Raw genomic sequence first — 20061 nt, forward strand, 5'->3', positions numbered from 1 at the left:
AACAAAATATTTTTTGTATAATATCAGACAAAGTTAACAGATTTTAGTCCTAAACTGAAGTAAGTTGGCAAACAAAGACCATTCCATGTTGTGAAACTTTATTGCAAGTGTTCATAAAAATATTCATTGAAACACTGAAGAGTATTTCAGTAAGGGGACAGGTTAAAGATCTTTGTTTCTAATTATATATTTACTTGGTAGTAGAAAAGGTGTTATTTCAGAACTGTAGGTTAGTCATAGAATTAAATCATTGCTGCTCTAATTGTGGTGACAAATACAATATACTATTTTACACAAAGGATAGATCCCTTAATGAGCCCCGGAATTTTGTAAATGATACTAAATTTTATTTATTTCTTAGGTGAGTGTCTATTCTTCATCTTTCATTATATTTGATGTTCTGTAGAAAGAATAGAATGTATTCTCACTACATTGAACAAAGCAGGAACATTATAAACACTGGGTTTTTAGCATTTGTAGTAGTACAACTATTGTTAATAATATATAATCAAAGCTTTCTTACTTAATTCATTTCAAAATATACTATACACCCTTAGAATTATGCGTTATTTACAATAATGAGCAAAGAACAAAACTATATAAGAAAAAATTAATCTTCCATTTAATCAAATGTGTGAACCTAGAAGACAATATTAAAAGTAATGTTCAGGACTGACGGCGAGTACAGATACTTTTACAAGTAGGAAAACAGGATAAAATAATCAAAATCTATGCTTTGTGTCCATAATATAATTCAAGCTACAAGAAACTTATTACTTTGTTGAGGAGCAATTAGAACAAAGGGAATTTGAATATGAAGATATTCAGAAAAATACTAGCTACATGGTTATGAAATATGAAAAAAGGAAAGGTATACAAATATTCATTATTTGGAATTAAGTGATTTTTCTTAATATATACTCTGTATAGGAACATGATAAATTAATATTCAACTACAAAACTAGATTTGTCCATTTTTAAAAGTTTTCAAAAGCAGTAACAGAGAATATAACTCATAAAGGAATATTACTAAGAATATAAACTAAGATAAAGCTGATTTAAAAAACCGAAAGGAATATAATAATTAGCAATAGTTGGTTGGCATGCAAATGTAAGTAAAGGAATGGCATTTAAAGTGTAAAAAACAAAAATCAGTCAGGGCACAAGAATTTCACCAAAATGAAACTTCTTTTTGGTAGATAACATTTAAATCAGAGTTAAACTATAAAAAAAACTAAGCTTTTTATTTAGTGATTTTTGTCTATTTAAGAATTTAATTTCTTGCATTCAAAATAGAATTTGTATTAAATAAGCCAATGTGAATAATGAATTGGATTACTGGACTTTTTTATATTTTTAACTGTGGTATTTTCATTCCAGCCTTACATCTGAATTACTTTACTATATTTTTTATGCTAGTATCTATTATCACTGGGAGATTTTGTACATAACACATTCATTTAAGGTGAGTTTTGTGAACCATAGCCTGGAAAACTACATCCTGTGGGTTAAATCCTACTTCTTTATAGGGCCATACACTAGAATTATTCTTTTTTATTTTCAAAAGAAGGAGATAAGCTTACATTTCATGTGAAATTATATGAGGAAATATGTTCAAAATAAGTATTTATTGAAATGTTTATTCATTTGAATATGGTCTTCAATTGTTTTCAAGCTACAACAGAACTTTAAATGAATGAAGCACAGATTATATGGCTCAGAAGAACCGAAATGTTTGCTCTCAGATATTTTACAGTCAAAATGTCCTGAGTCTTCTTATAACTGGCTCTTGTATCGATTGCATAGACACATATGTTAAAATATACTTTTACTTTAGAGATGAGAAAAGGAGAGATGATTATTTTTCAAACAGTGCTTTCAAGTCACTATGCATGGAAACACATTAAATGATCATAACCAAATTTAAAAATTTGTAACAAAAACTAAGAGATAATAAATGAGAGGGCTAGAGGTAAAAAGTATTGTTCTCACAGACCCATATTCAGTTTCCAGAAACCCACACTGGGTTTCTCAAAATTATCTTTGACTCTGTTTCCTTGGATTTTTCTGGACTTCATGGTATGATACCCGTACTCATGCTTACGTGCCCATTCATGAGCATGTGTGTGTGTGTGTGTGTGTGTGTGTGTGTGTGTGTGTGTGTGTTTGTGTGTGTGTGTGTACGCATATATATTTAAATAAAAATTAAAATATGTTAATTAAATAGTGTAACCTGGTATGATATTTTTCTACTTAATTTTACATTACTTAATTGCTCTCCTCATATATAGCCAACACTCTCACAAGTGCACACACATGGGCCCACTGAATTACTATTAATCCTTCAAATTTGGGTATTGTCATACAGAGCATTGATTATAAATTTCTGCTGGAGTTGAACCTTATAAGGATTTGAAATGTAACACTAAAGTCCATTATTCCCCTAAACTTTTTAAAAATATCTTTAGAGTGTTTTGTACATTGTATTTTTATGTTCATTACCTGATTATATCTAAGGAAACATGACATGATCACCGTTTAGATTCTGTTGAATTAACCATATCTACTTATCTTAAATCTCGTTTCCTTCAAAGGAAATTTAAATAAAATGAGATAGGTAACTTGATATGATCAAGTAATACATCATACTTTAATATGTAGATTATAGTAATATAAAACATGTCTGCATTTGGACCCATTCACTAATACTGACCAGAGACACATTAATGATGGATCTTCACTCCTTAGATGAGTAAACAATCAGTAGACTGTAATACTTAGACAATTTGTTTATAGAGAAGCGCTTTCTTTAGGTACATATCAGTGTCAGTCCTCATAAGTAAAACATTGTTTGAGATGCCTGTCTCTTCTGTTTCATAAGCTAACATTTACATTAATAGTTTGGATTTGTTTACCACTTATTTATAGTAATTATATAAAATTCTAACTCTTGTGGTAGATGATCTGTCATGAATATGGCCACTATTTAATAATGATAGTAATTCTGTCTTAGGAGCTAATTTTACTAATTTTCACAATATTAAAAATCTCTTGATATAAAAAAAACTTAATCCTTAGATTTCATTTGTACTAAATAAGAAAATTCTAATTTATCCTATACTTCAAATCAAAAGAAAAATATTTCAAATAACATACATAAAACATTGGAGATAGATATATATCTGTAAGGTGTTTAATGCTCAACATGGAATTGGTTGTCTCTTGAAATTGATTTAAATAAAAATCAGATGCAAATGATACCTCTGCTTAATAAATTAGTTCTTTTGTCATAGAAAATAGGAACTACGTAAAAAGGAGACAAGATTCTCAAACTGTTTTAAATAGAACAAGTATACAAAGCAAGATTTTCTTAGAACTATCATTTTGCTAAAGAAAATTTAATCCACAAAGTTGAAAATTTGTTTCATTTTTAATGTACAAAGTTATACATATTTTAGAAACTACCTCAAAACATAAGTTGACAATGATAATTTTATACCAAATCTGTAAGCCAATAAACTTAAAAGGCTCAGGAAATCATAGTTCCATTAATTCAATAAATACTTCATGAGCATCTACTGTTTTCTGCTGTTATAAATGCTACAAATATTATTAAATAGCTAATCTGATAAGGTTGTTTCTGACTTATCTACAACATCCTTTTCAATTCCCTGCACTTAACTTTGTATTCTAAAACGTCATACCGCGCTTATGAATAGAAAATCATTGGTAACTGTTTCAATTCCTGTGGCATAATGAAAATTAATATAGGAAAAAGCCACAAAATTTAACATGTTGTCATCACAACCAAGAAGTTGAGAGGAAGTCAGAGCATTACCAGTTCAAAGTCATTAAAGTCAACCTGGTGTGGTTGTAGTGTGGTGTTAGCCACTCACTCCTGAAGTAGGAGAATCACTTGAGCTCAATGATAGCCTGGGATAGGGCTTGACCAGGGAAGTCATGGAGGTTTAAACACGCTATTAGGTATAAAACAGTTACTTTCAGAAATTAATAAAATAGCTATTTTTTAAAAATCAGTGAAGCAGAAAGACTACACATAAATGCCAGCATGGACTACATAGTCATTTCTAGTCCAGCCTGAACCAGATAGCCAGACTCCACCCAAAATGCAGCGGGATGGAGGGAAGAAGACAAACACATAAATACACACACATACATACACAAGAGGCAAGGAATAAAAACAATGACTAAAAGTAATTGTGGAGAAAACATATATTTTTATGGTGTTGTTAACATATGTATTAAGAGACATGGTGATTGTTCATTAATACTAAAAACTAAGCAAGAAGAAAGTGTATCAGGTTAAACTGACTTTCCTCTTTATATTTAATTTATATACATATATATGTATATATATATATATATTTATATTTACATTTATACATTTCTATTACTCTCTATAGAGTAACATAAAGATGTACAGTAGATACACAAGCCAATGGAGATCACTGTGAAACCATAGGAAAAATTGTTTGGTATTTTGCATTTGTTCTTAAGTATGTATCTTCTCAGCAAGTTCATACCAAAACCTGGCTGAATAGGTGTATCCTCTCTATAATAGTAAATTTTTTTAGCAAATTAGGGAGTTGGATTTTCAGGGTTTTTTTTTTCAATTATGAGTTTCTTCTTCAAATAACTTGAGTCTTGACATATGTGCCCTTGTCAGGCTGTTCTATTATTTATATGGCAAATTTGTTGGTGATAAAGCCATGTAAACCTGAGACCCTTGCTAGTCTATCATTTCCTCTTTAACAGTGTTTTCTTTTCTCCACTGCAAAACCAGGCTCGGCTTCCGTCGTGCTCATCTACCTATAGTGTATCTGAGGTATATTTTGCACGTGTCTTTTTACATAGTCAATAACATGCTCGCACTCACCTTTTCTTTTTTTTTTTTTTTTTCGTTTTGTTTTGTTTTGCCTTAATTTATTTTGCCTTGCACCTTGCCCTTGGCTGAAAGAGATGAGGGTATCAGAGGGGAAAGTCACCAGTGTTAGGGGGAAATTTCTCTACTACACTGTTTTCAGAATAACTTTCTTTGTAGCACACTGAAATAGCTAAAACCCCAATAGCCAGCTTGATTATTACTGTTACCGTATTCTTCAATAATTTCTCTGAGCCAGGTTATATTGGTTAAATAATATTCATTCTACATTGAACATATATTACTGGTACTGAAGATTTTAATTAAATTGGTGAATATCCCTCCCATTATCCAAACACTTCTGAAAGCATTCAGAATTTACTATTAAATGGGGGGGGGGGGGGGACTGAGGAAAAGCTATTTCACTTATGTATATGTAAACTGAAAGATACGTTTTCTCTTAGAAAATCAGGTTACTTACCCAGGCAGAGGTGGCATATGGCTTTAATTCCAGGACTTAGGACAAAGAGGCAGGTGAATCTTTTAACTTCAATGCCAACTGGTCTACAGAATGAGTTTCAGGACAAAAAGGGTTACACAGTGAAACCCAAGGGGATGTGGGGGAATCAGTTACGTAGGTTTGCTTGGTACTTGTATTTTCTTAAAATTCTTTTCAAATAGATTATATTAATTATGAGAATCGTGTTCTTTAAAAAAATATTTTATAAAATTATACCTATGTTCGTCTATTCTTGTGGTTTAATTTCCCTTTCCTGTTAGGTTAAACAACAGCATACTAGATTTTTGCATTTTTATAAAGTACTTGTCCAAAATATTATTGACATACTTTGATTGTATAATGGCATGTCTGCTTTCCAAAGTAGGACCAGAGTTGAGCATATATAAAGAAAAAATATATAACTCTAAAGAAAAATTTAATTACATATGATTTTAACATACTGGTTTATTTTTTTACAGGATAACATTTTTATACTATTTATAGACCAGTATTGAGTTAGTTTGTGCAGAGAAAACAAATTAGCATCTTTAGATTTCAAATTTTAGAAAGTAACTAAATTCATATCCTAGCAATGTTTAATTTACTGGATCAGTAAGTGCAGTCATCCTGTTTAATTTTTATTTTGTAACTTAAAACTGTGAATGACTTTTTTATCTTATACCTGACTTTGGAGAAATAATTTTTTGTCAGCAAAGAAAGCATTTCTTCAAAATTGTTTATATTAAAAACATACTAGAATACAACAAAGAAAACATAAAGAACTTAGGAAAAGTGCAATGAAAATCATGCAAATCTTTAAACTTCCAATAGGAAAAATATACAAGTTTGTACAACAGACTGTACAAAGCCATCTGTATTCTTTCTTTAGACTTTTTCTTTGTCATTTTGGTGTTTTAATGAGCAAATGATGCTTGAAACATAATGGTGACAGCTTTAGTGTAAGCATATTCTAGCCGTGTGTGTGTACGACTCTTCTCATCATAAGTGAGGGAGTTTAGCCGAGCTGTATAAAATACTTCTTGTTAGTAAACATTCACATAGATATGTATGGAAGATTTAGACCGACAAAGTTATCTTGGAAATGATGTTCTTATTGGGGATCTTGGTTATTTCCATGAAGATGAAAACTTACTTCTTGAAAAATCATTGTGGAAATGATTAATAAAAGATAAATTAACTATGATGTCAACAAGAACTTTTTGAAAACTTGTATATATCATCCTATCATTACATTTCTATAGGCCATTTCTTTAATCCCAAAGGCATATGATTCCCTGTGTAACAAATATATAACATTTCTTTCTGCCACTTCATCTAGGCAATTCTCCATTTCTCTTGAGAGTGTTTAAGAAGGCTACCATTGGCATCATCTCCAATTGCAGCCCACAGCGTCCATCAGGATATAACGTTCTCTGTGACACCATGTGTGCTGGAGAACTCTCTGGTTTGAATATACATCTGGCATTGGGGACTTGTGTGGCATTTGCTCCATGACATTCAGCTCTTACAGGAACTTGGGCTCCATGTGGGTTTGTTTTTCTTTCATTGTGACATGCAGGCTCTCCTTAATTGTCATAAAGTATGTTTCTCACTTGTCATTTGTGATTTTCTCTAGTCTACTCTGTCATCCTTCTGTGTCTCTTGTAGGTGGTGTTTATATTCAAACCATTAAAATAAGAACAAATATAAACTTAATATTCATGATAATCACCTGCATAGAAAGTATCTTCTATATTGTTTTTTCCTTTTTTCTTTTTTTAATTAATTTTTTTTACACTTCATATTTTATTCTTCCCTTCTCTCCCCATCCACCCTCTGACTGTTCCACATCCCATACCTACTCCCCACCCACCTAACCTCTAAATTCCCTGGGGCCTCCAGTTTCTTGAGGGTTAGGTGCATCATCTCTGAATGAAAACAGATCCAGCAGTCCTTCTACTGTATGTGTGTTGGGGGCCTCATATCAGCTGGTGTATGCTGCCTGTTTGGTGGTCCAGTGTTTGAGAGATCTCAGGGATCCAGATTAATTGAGACTGCCAATCCTCTTACAGGGTCACCCTCCTCCTCAGCTTCTTTCAGACTTCTCTAATTCAACAACAGGGGTCAGCTGCTTCTATCCATTGGTTGTGTGCAAATAACTACATCTGACTCTTTCAGCTGCTTGTTGGGTCTTTCAGAGTTCAGTCATGATAGGTCCTTTTTGTGAGCACTGCCTCCATAGCCTCAGTGATAGTGTCAAGCCTTGGGACCTCCCCTTGAGCTGAATCCCACTTTGGGCCTGTCACAGGACCGCCTTTTCCTCAGACTCCTCTCCATTTCCATCCCTGTAATTCTTTCAGACAAGAACAATTATGGGTCAGAGATATGACCGTGGGATGGCAACTCCACCCCTTACTTGATGTCCTGTCTTTCTTCTGGAGGTGGGCTCTATAAGTTCCCTCTCCCTACTTTTAGGCATTTCATCTAAGGTCCCACCCTTTGAGTCCTAAGAGTCCCATGTCTCTGATGCATTCTGGAGCGCCCCCCCCCCAACCTCTTACCTCCAGATGTTGCCTGTTTCCATTCTTTCTCCTGGCCCTCATGGCTTCAGTCCATTTCCCTCACCCAATACCAGATCAGGTTCCCATCTCCTCCCCCTACTATCTCCCTCCCCTCTCCCTCCCACATCCATCCCTCCTTCCCCACTTGTGATAGCTTTCTTCTTTCTCCCAAGTGGGACTGAGGAGTCCTCACTGGTATCTGTTTTATCTGTTTTAATTAGACTTTTTCATCATCTTTTTATTATTATTTATTTACATCCCAAATGTTGAACCCTTCCCCTTCCCCCCTCCCTGAATTCTTCTCCCCATCCCCACTCTGAAAATGCCTCCCCCCCCCACACACACACACAGACAGCATCCCCTCACCCTGGGGCATCATGTCTCTAAAGGAGTATGCTTATCCTCTCCCACTGAAGCTAGACAAGGCAGCCTTCTGTTACATAATGCTGGGGGCCTTAGACCAGCCCTTGTATGCTTTTGGTTGGTGGCTCAGTCTCTGGGAGCTCTCAGGGATTCACGTTAGTTAACATAGTTGGTCTTCCTATGGTGTTGCCATCTCCTTCAGTTCCTTCAATCCTTCCTCTAACTTTTCCATTGGGTTCCCAGACCTGTGTCCAGTGGTTGGTTATGAGTACCTGCATCTGTCTCAGTTAGCTGCTGGTAGAACCTCTCAGAGGTCAAGCCATGCTAGGCTCCTGTCTGTAAGCACAACATAGCATCAGTAATACTGTCTGGGATTGGTAGTATCTTCAAGGGGGGATTGATAGATCCCAAGTTGAGCTGGTCACTGGCCATCATTCCTTAAGTCTCTGCTCCAATTTTGTCCCTGCATTTCTTTTAGACAGGAGCAAATTCTGGTCAAAAGTTTTATAGGTGGATTGATGGTGTTCCCATCCCTCCACTGGGGGTCCTGTCTGACTACTGGAGATGGCCTAGGAATACTCTCTCATGAATTATTTTTTAAATGGAAGCCTCTTAGGACTACTAGAAACTAGTGTTTACTTGATGGCAGAACTACATAAGTAGTCAGACCTTCCCCCATTCAATATAAATTTTCCCTTACGATGAGATCATGTTCACATTACCTCTATTTCTTCTAACTCCTAACATGCATATTGACTTCACCAGTTGTATATCACTGTCTTCTATGCCATTCACAAGATTAAAATAGTAAATGTTGCTCAAATGAACCTATCCCTGAGTTATACAAGAGCAAGATAATCGATAACCTCATGTGGCTAAAGCTGTTCTAACAAATTTGCCTCCATAGCTCTTTTGTTTAAAGTAAATAAGCAAAATATATGCCCAAAAAGCTAGAATTCACTTCCAAATTTTTGATACTCAAAATTTTAAGTATTGTTTTTGTTGTTTGTTTTGTTTGTTTAAAGCAATTAAGAGCAGTTACTGCTCTTTCAGAGGACCCATGTTTGATTCTAAGCTGCCATATCAGGCTATTTAGACCACCTGTACCTCCAGCTCCTCCCTTCTTCCCTCCCTCCATACCTCCCTCCCTCTCCCTCTCCCCCCTCCTCATGTTCCCATACATGCTCACATTTTTTAAAATATTGCTTTGGAATTTCCTTATTTTAAACAAAAGCCAAAAGCACTATCCCCTGGTAGAAATTGTGTTCATTCTGATCTATTTAAGAAATGTGTTCTGCCCCATGCCTTAAATACCAGCATTCAGGAGGTAGAAGCAGGTGAATCTTTGTGAGTTCAAGGACAGCCTAGTCTACTGACTAAGCTCTAAGACAGCCTATACTAGATAGTAATGCCCTGTCTCAAAAATAGTAAAATATAGTATGATTGTATCATAATAACACACAATATCTCACAAATAAAATGAACATTCATCTTATTTTACTTTTATAGTCCAAATTGAACCCTTTAAAGCTCTCTTTTGGGGCTGGAGAGATGGCTCAGAGGTTAAGAGAACTGACTGCTCTTCCAGAGGTCATGAGTTCAATTCCCAGCAACCACATGGTGGTTCCAACCATCTGTAATGAGGACTAGTGCCCTTTCCTGGCTTGCAGGAATAAATGCAGGCAGAACACTTAATAAATAGATAAATCTTAAAAAAAAAAAAAGAGAGAGAAAGAAAAAAAAAGCTCTCTTTCAATGTCCCAGATTTGTACATAGTAGAGTTGATTGGTTTTGTTGGAAACATTAAAGTTCTTTCTTTCTTGTTGAGTAAACAGACTGAAATTTATTAATATTTATTTTTAATGCTAATAATTTTCAGCTACTAAACCCTAACATGAGGGTTGTCCTTTGAATTCTACATGTTGACTTCCAAGACATGATCTAAATAAATTTTGACTGAATAACATTTGGAAGCTTTTGCAAACAAATTTCACTCAAATTACATACAAATAGTAAATTCTACAGTTCTACTTTAAATACTATATAATTCCCTGTAGATGAATTTTAAAGAACCAAACACCACAGAACCAAAGACTGTCTCTAAGGTAAAGTTAACTATAGCCATAATGTAAGATTGTGTACCGCATAGTTACAGACCACAATATTTCTACTCTGTAAGAATTTCACGTATAAGCCGGGCGTGGTGGCGCACCCCTTTAATCCCAGCTGCTATTTAAATATACTTTTACGATGTCAAAACAGTATGTCAAACTCTCCTTTTCTCTATCAGAGGTCATGTTTTTAATGTTTTCCAGCCCAGAAATTCTTCAAGTATCTTTTACTCTTCCTTATTTTTCACATTTGACATTTACTGTGTTGTAAATGCTATCATTTTATTGAATTACTTCCTTTTAATGCTCACTTCTAATGCAAACAGTAATTTGTAACTGGATTTACTTTCAATTCATAACTTTGGTGATACAAGTAGTGTACTCAACATGTCATATAAGAGGCACTAAATAGTATTTGAGAAGTAAGATGTCATCAGCAACTCTATCACCTTTTCTGACATTATGAAGATTTTCACCTGTGCTTCAGAGGGAATTTTAATTCATGTAATTTCTACTATAATACATGAGACCTAATAAGTATTAAGTAAGCAGTTTCTTTTCCTTCTCTAAAATAGATGTTTAAGCTTTAATCATGGTAGGCGTGGGTTATCAGAGCTAATAATTAGCTTCCTTTGGTGTGCCCCCTTTCTCTCATCACAGCTAATCTTCTGTAGCACTTCAGTTACCCAAGGTTCTTTGACCAGAGCTGCTACAAAGCACACCTGTTATCTTCCAGATAATTCTCTCTTCCTATCGACAGGATTTTAAGGGTGATAATTTAGTTGGGTAATATAATTTGGTATTGGAGAAAAGGGAAGATGTAATTCGCAGATGTTAGTAAGCCTGGAAACTGGAAACTTCTAAGGAAGATTTTTTTTTTTTTACCTATTTTTACCTATAATGGAGATTGAGACTATCAGAAATAAATGTCTCTGCACCTCTTTTCAAACCCATATTTTGCCTTATTTATTTTTCTCATATGTTCTTGTAGCAACTCTTCTCCATTTGAACAGGATATTGAACTATCAGTTAAATGCTGGATGTCTTAGAAGAATCTTGTCTGTCCTGGGCAAAACAGTACAATCAGCCATTTACTCCATGTTATTACTCCAATAAAAGTGAACCTTCTTATGTCTGTTTCTGTCGTCATGGCTTTTTTTGTGTAGTTTGTATTACTTGCCTGCCAGACATGCTTTCCTACGCTTTATAACTCAGATTCATCTTCTTCTAGAAAGCCTCAGCTAACAACTCCTGTTTGCCATCTACTCAAGGAAATTTCATTTGTACTTACAGTCTTACCCTATATTACTTTTTCTTCTACAATTTGTTCTCTATTTTGTACCTGTTAGTAATCATCTTCATCTCCTCAATTCTCTTCACATGTGTCCACTCTAACAATATGTGACACTACACAATAATTCAGAGTGGAAACTTGAGAGTTATCTTTCATCCCATATGACTATTCAAAACCCAACAGATTTTGCCTCTTTTTTTTTTTCTCCAGAACCTGTACCTTGCCCTTTAGAACTACTTTCAGCGATGTATTTAGACTTTTGAGGTTCGTTCCCTTATCGTCTATTCTACAAATAATTCATCTTCACCTTGCTCACTGTAGTTAACATATTAAATGTTGATGGAACATTTTAAATAATTCCGTGATTTTAAATAATTCAGTAGCATCAATGATCTCTAGAAATTGTCCTGTGCTCACCTGACCAACCTCTCTTTTTACTCACTCCTGCTAGTAGACTGAACTTATCTTCAACCACACCTAATTTCCCAGTTGCAATAGCTGGAGAGATGGCTCAGTGATTAAGAGCACTGGCTGCTCTTCCAGAGGACCCAGGTTGAATTCCCAGCATCCATATGGCTGTTCACAACTGTCTGTAACTCCAGTTGCAGGGAATCTGACACCCTTACAGACACATGCAGGAAAAACACCAATGCCCATAAAATAAAAAATAAATTAAAAAAGGGAAGTTGGGGTGAGAAACTGGGAAGAGGACAGTGATCAGTAGGAGGAGAAAGGGAGAGGAGAGGGGAGAAGGTAATGGAGGATGTATATGATAAAAATACATTATTGCATGAAAAAAAATTCCCAGTTTCTAGGGTTACTAACGTCTATCAATTGTACCTGGTTATTCAACCAACTAATGTGATCTTATATTACCCAACTAAATTATAATTTCTTAAAATTTTTTCATAGCACGTGCAGTGCATGTTTACTGGACTTTATTGTATTCTGAACTACTTGAGATCAAGAGTAACTCCTTTTACATTATACCTATTTTTAAATTTTAGATTATTTAAGGAAAATCAGTAGATATTCAGTAAATATACTTTAAATGAATGTGGCTTATTCCCTAACTTATTTGTAATGGTATCAACCCCATTAACACGTTATAAAACTCGGTTAAGTAAAGTCATTGACTTCTTTTGGTTTTCTCCCTTTCTTCATCCAGTATACAATAAGCACTTAATAACCAGGCAATGTCTGTATCATGCGGTACAATTGTCTCAAATACCCTATTATCTGTTAGTGTCAAATGTCCCTAAGATTTACATTCATTTTTAATTCCTAATAGCATATGCTAATCTAGATAGGTAGCATGCTCGTTTTGTGGGGAACCTGAAATAATGTCATATCATTAATTGTATATTTTTAACCATAATTCGTTATTGACCTTGTATATTCTGTGAAGAGAATCTCCAAAATTGCAGACTGATCTTCTGTCCTTATACAAACATGTACTGGCTGACAATCAGTTTAACAGAAAAGGAATGTTAACTAATATATACATTTTTACTTCTTCTTTTTAATTTGTCCTTTGCAATAATTTAAAAATTGACATCAGAACATTTTTACTCCTCAGTGAAATGCCCATCATTGTGTTGTGTGATACTTCCTTTTAACCACAAGTCAGCATTTTGCCTTCATTTCTTCTTTTCTTACTAAACTCACTGTGTTTTCTATAAGAGAGTAATACCAATGCACATTTGTACAACTTATGTAAATCATAGAATTTTAAATATGCTGAACTTTAAAAAGCTCATGGTCATATTTTCTTATGATCCTTACCCATAGATTTATAAACAGTGTGGGCTTCCAATTACTTCTAATGCCATTATTTTTAGAATTCACTAAATTATCTTCTTGATATGAAGTAATATACTTCTGTTTGTTTATTTCACACAAATGCATTTGGGTATAATAAAGTGAATAACCTAGAATTTACTTATACAAGAAAAATGATTACCTTTGTATAATCACGTTTTTCCTATCTTTCACAACATTTCCTTCTAACCTAGGTGAATTAGTTAATTTTCTCACTACTATGATAAAATTCCTGGCTAAAATAACTTCAAGAAAGAAGGATTTATGTAAGCTGACCATTTGAGGTGATACACTATGTTTTAATAGGATAGGAGTGATTGTGGGAACCGCCTGCAGCTGTAGCAACAGCTAGCTAATGTCTGGATTGATCACAAAGCAGAAACCAGACCTGAAGAAAAGTCTCCCTATGAGTTTTAAGCTCCAGTCCATTTCATTGCCTCCAGTTAAGCCCAGTCTTTTGAAGGATCCACAACTTCCCAGATGCGGACCAAGTGGCTGAATACTTGAGTCTGAGATGGGAAACATTTCACATTTAAACTATATCATTAATGTTGTTTCATCTAAACCATACAACACAGAAGTAATTTGTGTGGATGTTTTCTTACACCTGGAAAGGTGGATCACTCTGGATTTGTAAACAAACCTTTTTATTATTTCATGCATGAATGGAAATGCATTTATGGCTTAATTGAGAAGACAGAAAAAAATATTAAGTTGGTCTCTTCTTAGCAGCATTTGATATTTAAAGACGTATCCTTTTTTTCCTTTGGGAATTATCTGTATTGACTATTTCTTTTGTGAGCTAGGGTCAAAATACCCTACATTTACACTGTATTTAGGATTTCAGCTTGTGATAGAGGACATATTTTTATTTCAGGGTTTTAAAACTTCACATCTGGGCTGCAGAGATAGCTCATTGGTTAAGAGTATGGACTGCTCTTCCAAAGGTCCTGAGTTCAATTTCCAGCAACCACATGGTGGCTCACAACCATCTGTAATGTGATCCAATGCCCTCTCCTGGTATATCTGACAGCCAGTGTACTCATATAAATAAAATAAATCTTTAGGGAAAAAAACCTTCACATCTATTTTTTTTGTGTGTGAAAAATATTTCAATTAGGTGTTTAGCATATTATAAAGATCTTCATGCTTCAGCGGTTATTAATGTTTTTCATAGTTTTGTAATAAACTTGCTGAAAAATAAATCATCCTTGATTTTAAAAGTTTTTTTTTTCCTGAGACTGGAACAAGTTTGTTTGTTTGTTTGTTTGTTTGTTTGTTTGTTTGTTTTCAGTCTGCTTTTATACCACTTTAAGTACGTGCAAAATAATAAGATCAGTTCTCAGTCAAGGAACAAGCAAGGCAATAAACAAAATCTGGTAAACAGCTTTCTAGGGGCTAGTCAGGATGACCAAGACAAAAGGAATGTCACACAAGCTTCCTCTGAGCCTGTTCTGAGCTTTGCATTAACACAAATGTAAATGTTCTTGTAAAGCCAGGCTCTGTTCCATATATAACTGTCATCACAGCACAAGCACAACAGAAGTATCCATGGGGCTCCTTTACCAGCCAGCCAAGCAAAATCAGTGAGCTCAAGAAGGATCGAGAAAGATGCCACATCTACCTCCAGCACCCACATGCATACATGCAGAAGTTTTAACTTGGGGCTAAATTTGAATCCTAACATTATACTTGCAACTGCAGTCTTTATTAGGTCTATTGTGTTAACTTCTTTGAAGGAAAAAAATAGCTATTCCTATTGTTTCACACAGTGTAAACTAATATTTCTCTAAACTGTATAAAATTTGAATGATACACTCTTTTGATGTTAAAATGAAATACCTTGGGGATGGAGGCTTAAAGAGTCTCTTCTAGAATATCATAGTTTGGAAAGGTGAGAAGAGAAACTACCCAATAATAATAAAGGTTGTTTTATTGTTTTTTAATGATTTATTTTTAATTTCCGTACATTGTTGTTCTTCCTTTTTGTTTGTGTGTGATGTGTCTGATTCCCTAGAACTGGAATTACAAACAGTTGGGAATTACCATGCTGGTGCTGGGAATTGAACTAAGGTCTTTTGGAACTGCTCTATCTCTAGCCCGAAAAGGTTGTTTTATATGAAGTATCTTGTAATGTTAGTCTTCAGATGGTATAAGTAGCTGGAAAACTTTTACTCTTTCTTCATTCCTATGAGTGAATTTTCTCCTTAACTACTGAGATTTTAGGAGGGCAATCCAAAATTCTTACATATTTTGGAAAAGCTTCCTTCCGTCTGGTTTGGAACTCAGATTCAAAGCTCCAACCCACACTCGGGAACATAAAACAAGAGATTATTAGAAAGCCTTGATTCTAAAGTATTCCAGCTCCATTTAATTCCAAGCACTAACATCACAAGGCTCAGCTTTTGGTATATTATTCTCTAAACTCTTAACAACAACAACAACAAAATGTTTTGGGCTTAAAAGTCTAATTTTGATGTTATAAGTGAATGTTAAACCTGAAATTGATTGTGACATTTGCCAATAAATCAGAAGTATATGTTAATTATGTTTCCTTCAATGTCCTAACTAAATATAGAATACTACTTATAAATTTTCTGATTATTGTCATTTTTTAAAATTTATAATTATATAAGGCTGCATTGTCATGTAATATTATGTTAAAAATTAAAGCTATTTTGAGTTAGAGTTAAAAAAGAAAAGTTAAAACTCTGGTGTAGAGAGATGGCTCAGTAGTTAATAGTGCTTGCTGCTCTTCCAGAGGACCTGAGTTCGGTTCCCAGCACCCACAAGCACCAGTAACTTCAGTTCCAGGGGATCTAATACCACTGACCTCTAGGCATCTGCACTAGCATGCTCATACTAACACATGCACTGGTACTATAATTAAAAATAAAATAAATATAAATGCTTTAATATCTGCAGGGAAAAAAATCACCATTTGGGGGTCCTGTGTTCATAAATTAGTTTTGAGGAATATATTTCAAAATTCTTCAAGATAATATTCAGCCCCATAAAAAGCATTTGCTGAATACATATTAAAGTTTTTGGCCTATTATATAACTCTTAAAATACCATAGTACTTCTTTAGGGCACGTATTTCTCTATTAGAGGTAGTATCTACTTTTCTAAAATTGTTAATAAGGCTTCTTTAATTAATTTTCCAAATATAGACTGCTTCGCAAAGAAGAAATAAAAGCAAAGCATGTTACTACCCTTTAAAACATAACTTATTTCCCTTTATTTCTTCAATTTTGCTTAATTATTATTTAATGCATAAGAATTCCATAAGAAAAGAGGGAGGAGTCTAGTAAGTATCAAAGGTTGGAATTATATATGCATAGGAAACATACTTTTTGAAATGAACTTGTTTTTTTGTAAAGTCAACACATTTGAATCTACATATTTTAAATCCTGAGGGGTCCATTTTAACCATAATGAAACTTTTCTTCACCACTTCTGTTACTTACCAAATGCTCACTATCCTTTGCAATTGTAGCTATCGCTTCAGTGTGGATTAATCTTGAGTACATATAGTCTTACTATTGCTAAGTTTGTTATACCCATTATTCAAGATTTTCTGCTCTCTACTTGATTTTCATTTTTTATTTTTACTTTAATAATGAATATTAGAAAGAGGTTTTTTTTTTTTTAAGATTTATTTATTTATTATATGTAAGTACACTGTAGCTGTCTTCAGACACTCCAGAAGAGGGCGCCAGATCTTGTTACGGATGGTTGTGAGCCACCATGTGGTTGCTGGGATTTGAACTCTGGACCTTTGGAAGAACAGTCGGGTGCTCTTACCCACTGAGCCATCTCACCAGCCCAAGAGGTTTTTTTTTAACATGGTAATCTATTATCAGAACAAACTAAGTAGAAATAAACATACAAAATCTATTATGATATCTGAAATATTAACTTTGAAAACTCTAACTTATAGTTACATATATATGATGACAGAGTAATTCATGGATATGCTTTTTTTTTCCATTGTACTGATTTCTTAGCCTACATAATTGATAATCCAAACTCACATTAATTTTCAGTGGTATATTATATATAAATTAAGTAAGTATGAATTGGTCAATAAATTGAAATCATATCCATTCTTTGGAATATCATTTATGAATCTATCTTTTAAGTTACAGTAACAATCATTATAGAAAGCAAAAAGTTTATTTAGGGTATGCAGAGTTTATGAAATTATAATAATAAATAAAATGCTGGATTTGAATTGTCCTTGAAAAGACAGTTTCATATATATGTACATATATGTATACACACATATATATATGTATATATATATAAAAACTTGGAGGAGAGAACACTGAGTATGCTGGCATCAGGTGTCATGGCAGCACTTTTTCAAGGGGAAAAGAAGAATGGAAAAAAGCAGGAGAGAAATATTGTGAAAAGAAAAAAAAAGAATGGCTAGACGGAAAGGAAACCAGCGATAGCTTTTGTTCCTTTTGCTGTTTCAGTACTTGACAAAGTCTCTTGTTCTGACTCACATTTGCAGTTAAAAAGCAGAAGCAGCAACTACTAGAACAAGGTGAATTTTAAGACCTTAATAGTATTTACACATTGAAACTCCACAAAACTCCGTATGACATCGAGTCATATGAGCATTTTATAGCCATTGTTTTCAATAATTTTAATAATTTTCCTCATTCTGTTGCTGTCTTCCTCAGGATAAGAAAAGAAATGACTATTTCTGATATTTACCCATGCTATTGTGCATTTAGAGTTTATTACCTAAAGTCATAAAAATCCAGCTTGCTAGATTTTTCTCTTTAACATCTTGCTACTTAAAAGTTAAGCACAATTCTTTTTGAGTTATTGTGCTTAAGAATTCTTGCTGAGAAGAATAACATGGGCTATAGCATGGCTCTCTGAAGATGCCTATCTGTACACAGGAACCAAAAGAAAAAATGCTATAGGAATCATCCCCTGTAACTTAGTATTGAGCTTCAGATTATGAGGATAGTGTTTTGACAAAAAAGGAAATTTTCAAAGAATAAAAGCAGTAAAGCTAATCTAAAATTGGATGCTTCCAAGTTTGTTCCTAGTACTACTTATTTGTGAAAACTAGGCATCCCTCAAAGAATATATTCATTCTGAAGAGTAGGACAAAGAAAAGGAGATGCTAGTAAGATCTGCAAATAGTTCTTTAAGGAACTGTTGAGTCAATTATCATTAGTGCACTGTCTGGCATACTTGCCTAAAGTCATTTGAATCAAATTAAGGCTTGTTTTAGTGCCATTATTACCATAATATTTCACAGCAAAATTGTCTGACTTAAATACATCAGACATATAATTCTATACCCATGACAGTTCCAAAACAGTTATTAATCCTCATAATTGCCCTCAATATTTCAAACATTTATTAGGAGTATTGTTTTTATAGTCAATGCTTAGCATCCTTTAGAGCTCTAGTTAGTGTTCATCTTATTTCATATATGCGTTGCTACCCAAAAATAAACCAAAATTTTTTCCAGGTAGAAAGAAAAACTATCTTACATTTTTATTTACCCTTTCACATTAATTTTATTTTTAAAAAACATGGGGAGCAAGAAAATAGTTTGTAATTGGAGGGCTAATTTTTATGTTATATGCTTTTTTTCTAGACTATGAGGTACCAAGCTTTTCTTAATTTTTATCAAAAAATACTTTAAATAAAACCAACGTCAGTATAATAATTGAACCATATAACTCCAATAAAGAGAAATCAGTTCCTCCAATCTTTGATGAAGCAAACAAAAAAAATATTAAAAGAGTAGAAGCTTATAGTCATTTCAGTATCCTTGATTAAACTTGATTATTCTTGATTAAAGTTTTTCAAAACCTCACCAACATACCAGTTTAAATCTATGTTTCAAAAGTTTAAGGTACATGGATAATCTAAAATAATCTGAGATTATTTATTGCTACCATTTAACAGAGATCTTTATAGCTGTGAGTTTAAAACATTAGCATTATGTTTTTTCTTAAAAACTATATAAAGATATTTAAATTGTACCAAGTCTAAGTTTAAAACAAGTATAAGGTCTATTAATAGTGGCAGTCTATTAAAATGTGCTTTCAGCAGCCCCTTCCCTTTTCTGTTCCTATTTTAATAAAATATTTCAACTACTTGGTAAGGAATAGATAATCATAAACTGTTCATATGCTAATCGTCTACATTTCTTTGATACTGGGGGGAAAATCAGAACCTTTGGGATGCTAGGATCTACAGCTGACCTGAGCCCTTACAACCTTAACAAGATTTCTTCTTTGATTTTTCTGAAATGCTAAATATTTTCCAAAAAAAACATGTTTAATCTCATTTTGCTGGAACTATTAAATCTTAACACTTGGGTCTGTTTCTGTTACCAATTTTTGGCTCTTCTAATTAGCATCTTTTTTAGTTGTAAACAGTTCTATGCTAGAATGAATTGAGAAATAGTGTTCTGGTACCTCACCTTTGGTAGTTGGTATACTAGATTATAGCTCTCATCATTATTCCAGTTATTATCAAAGCAATGC

The 20061-nt window shown here is 33.6% G+C and overlaps 1 protein-coding gene across 16 annotated transcripts in view; it reads left to right on the forward strand.

The window, feature by feature from the left end:
* Positions 1 to 20061, forward strand: part of Gphn (gephyrin) — a 460638-nt gene that overhangs the window by 303777 nt on the left and 136800 nt on the right. For 6 of the 16 annotated variants that reach the window (XM_029484276.2, XM_085830493.1, XM_029484280.2 and 3 more), the window contains one exon: positions 4805 to 4846. The exons of the other annotated variants lie outside the window; for them this stretch is intronic. In XM_029484276.2, coding sequence (XP_029340136.1) covers positions 4805 to 4846 — 42 coding nt within the window. The remainder of the gene's footprint in view (positions 1 to 4804; positions 4847 to 20061) is intronic. 16 annotated transcript variants of the gene reach the window in all.

Source organism: Mus caroli, unplaced genomic scaffold (genome assembly GCF_978045245.1).
Source record: "Mus caroli unplaced genomic scaffold, Mus_caroli_1 scaffold_14, whole genome shotgun sequence".
In the NCBI taxonomy this organism is placed as follows: domain Eukaryota; kingdom Metazoa; phylum Chordata; class Mammalia; order Rodentia; family Muridae; genus Mus; species Mus caroli.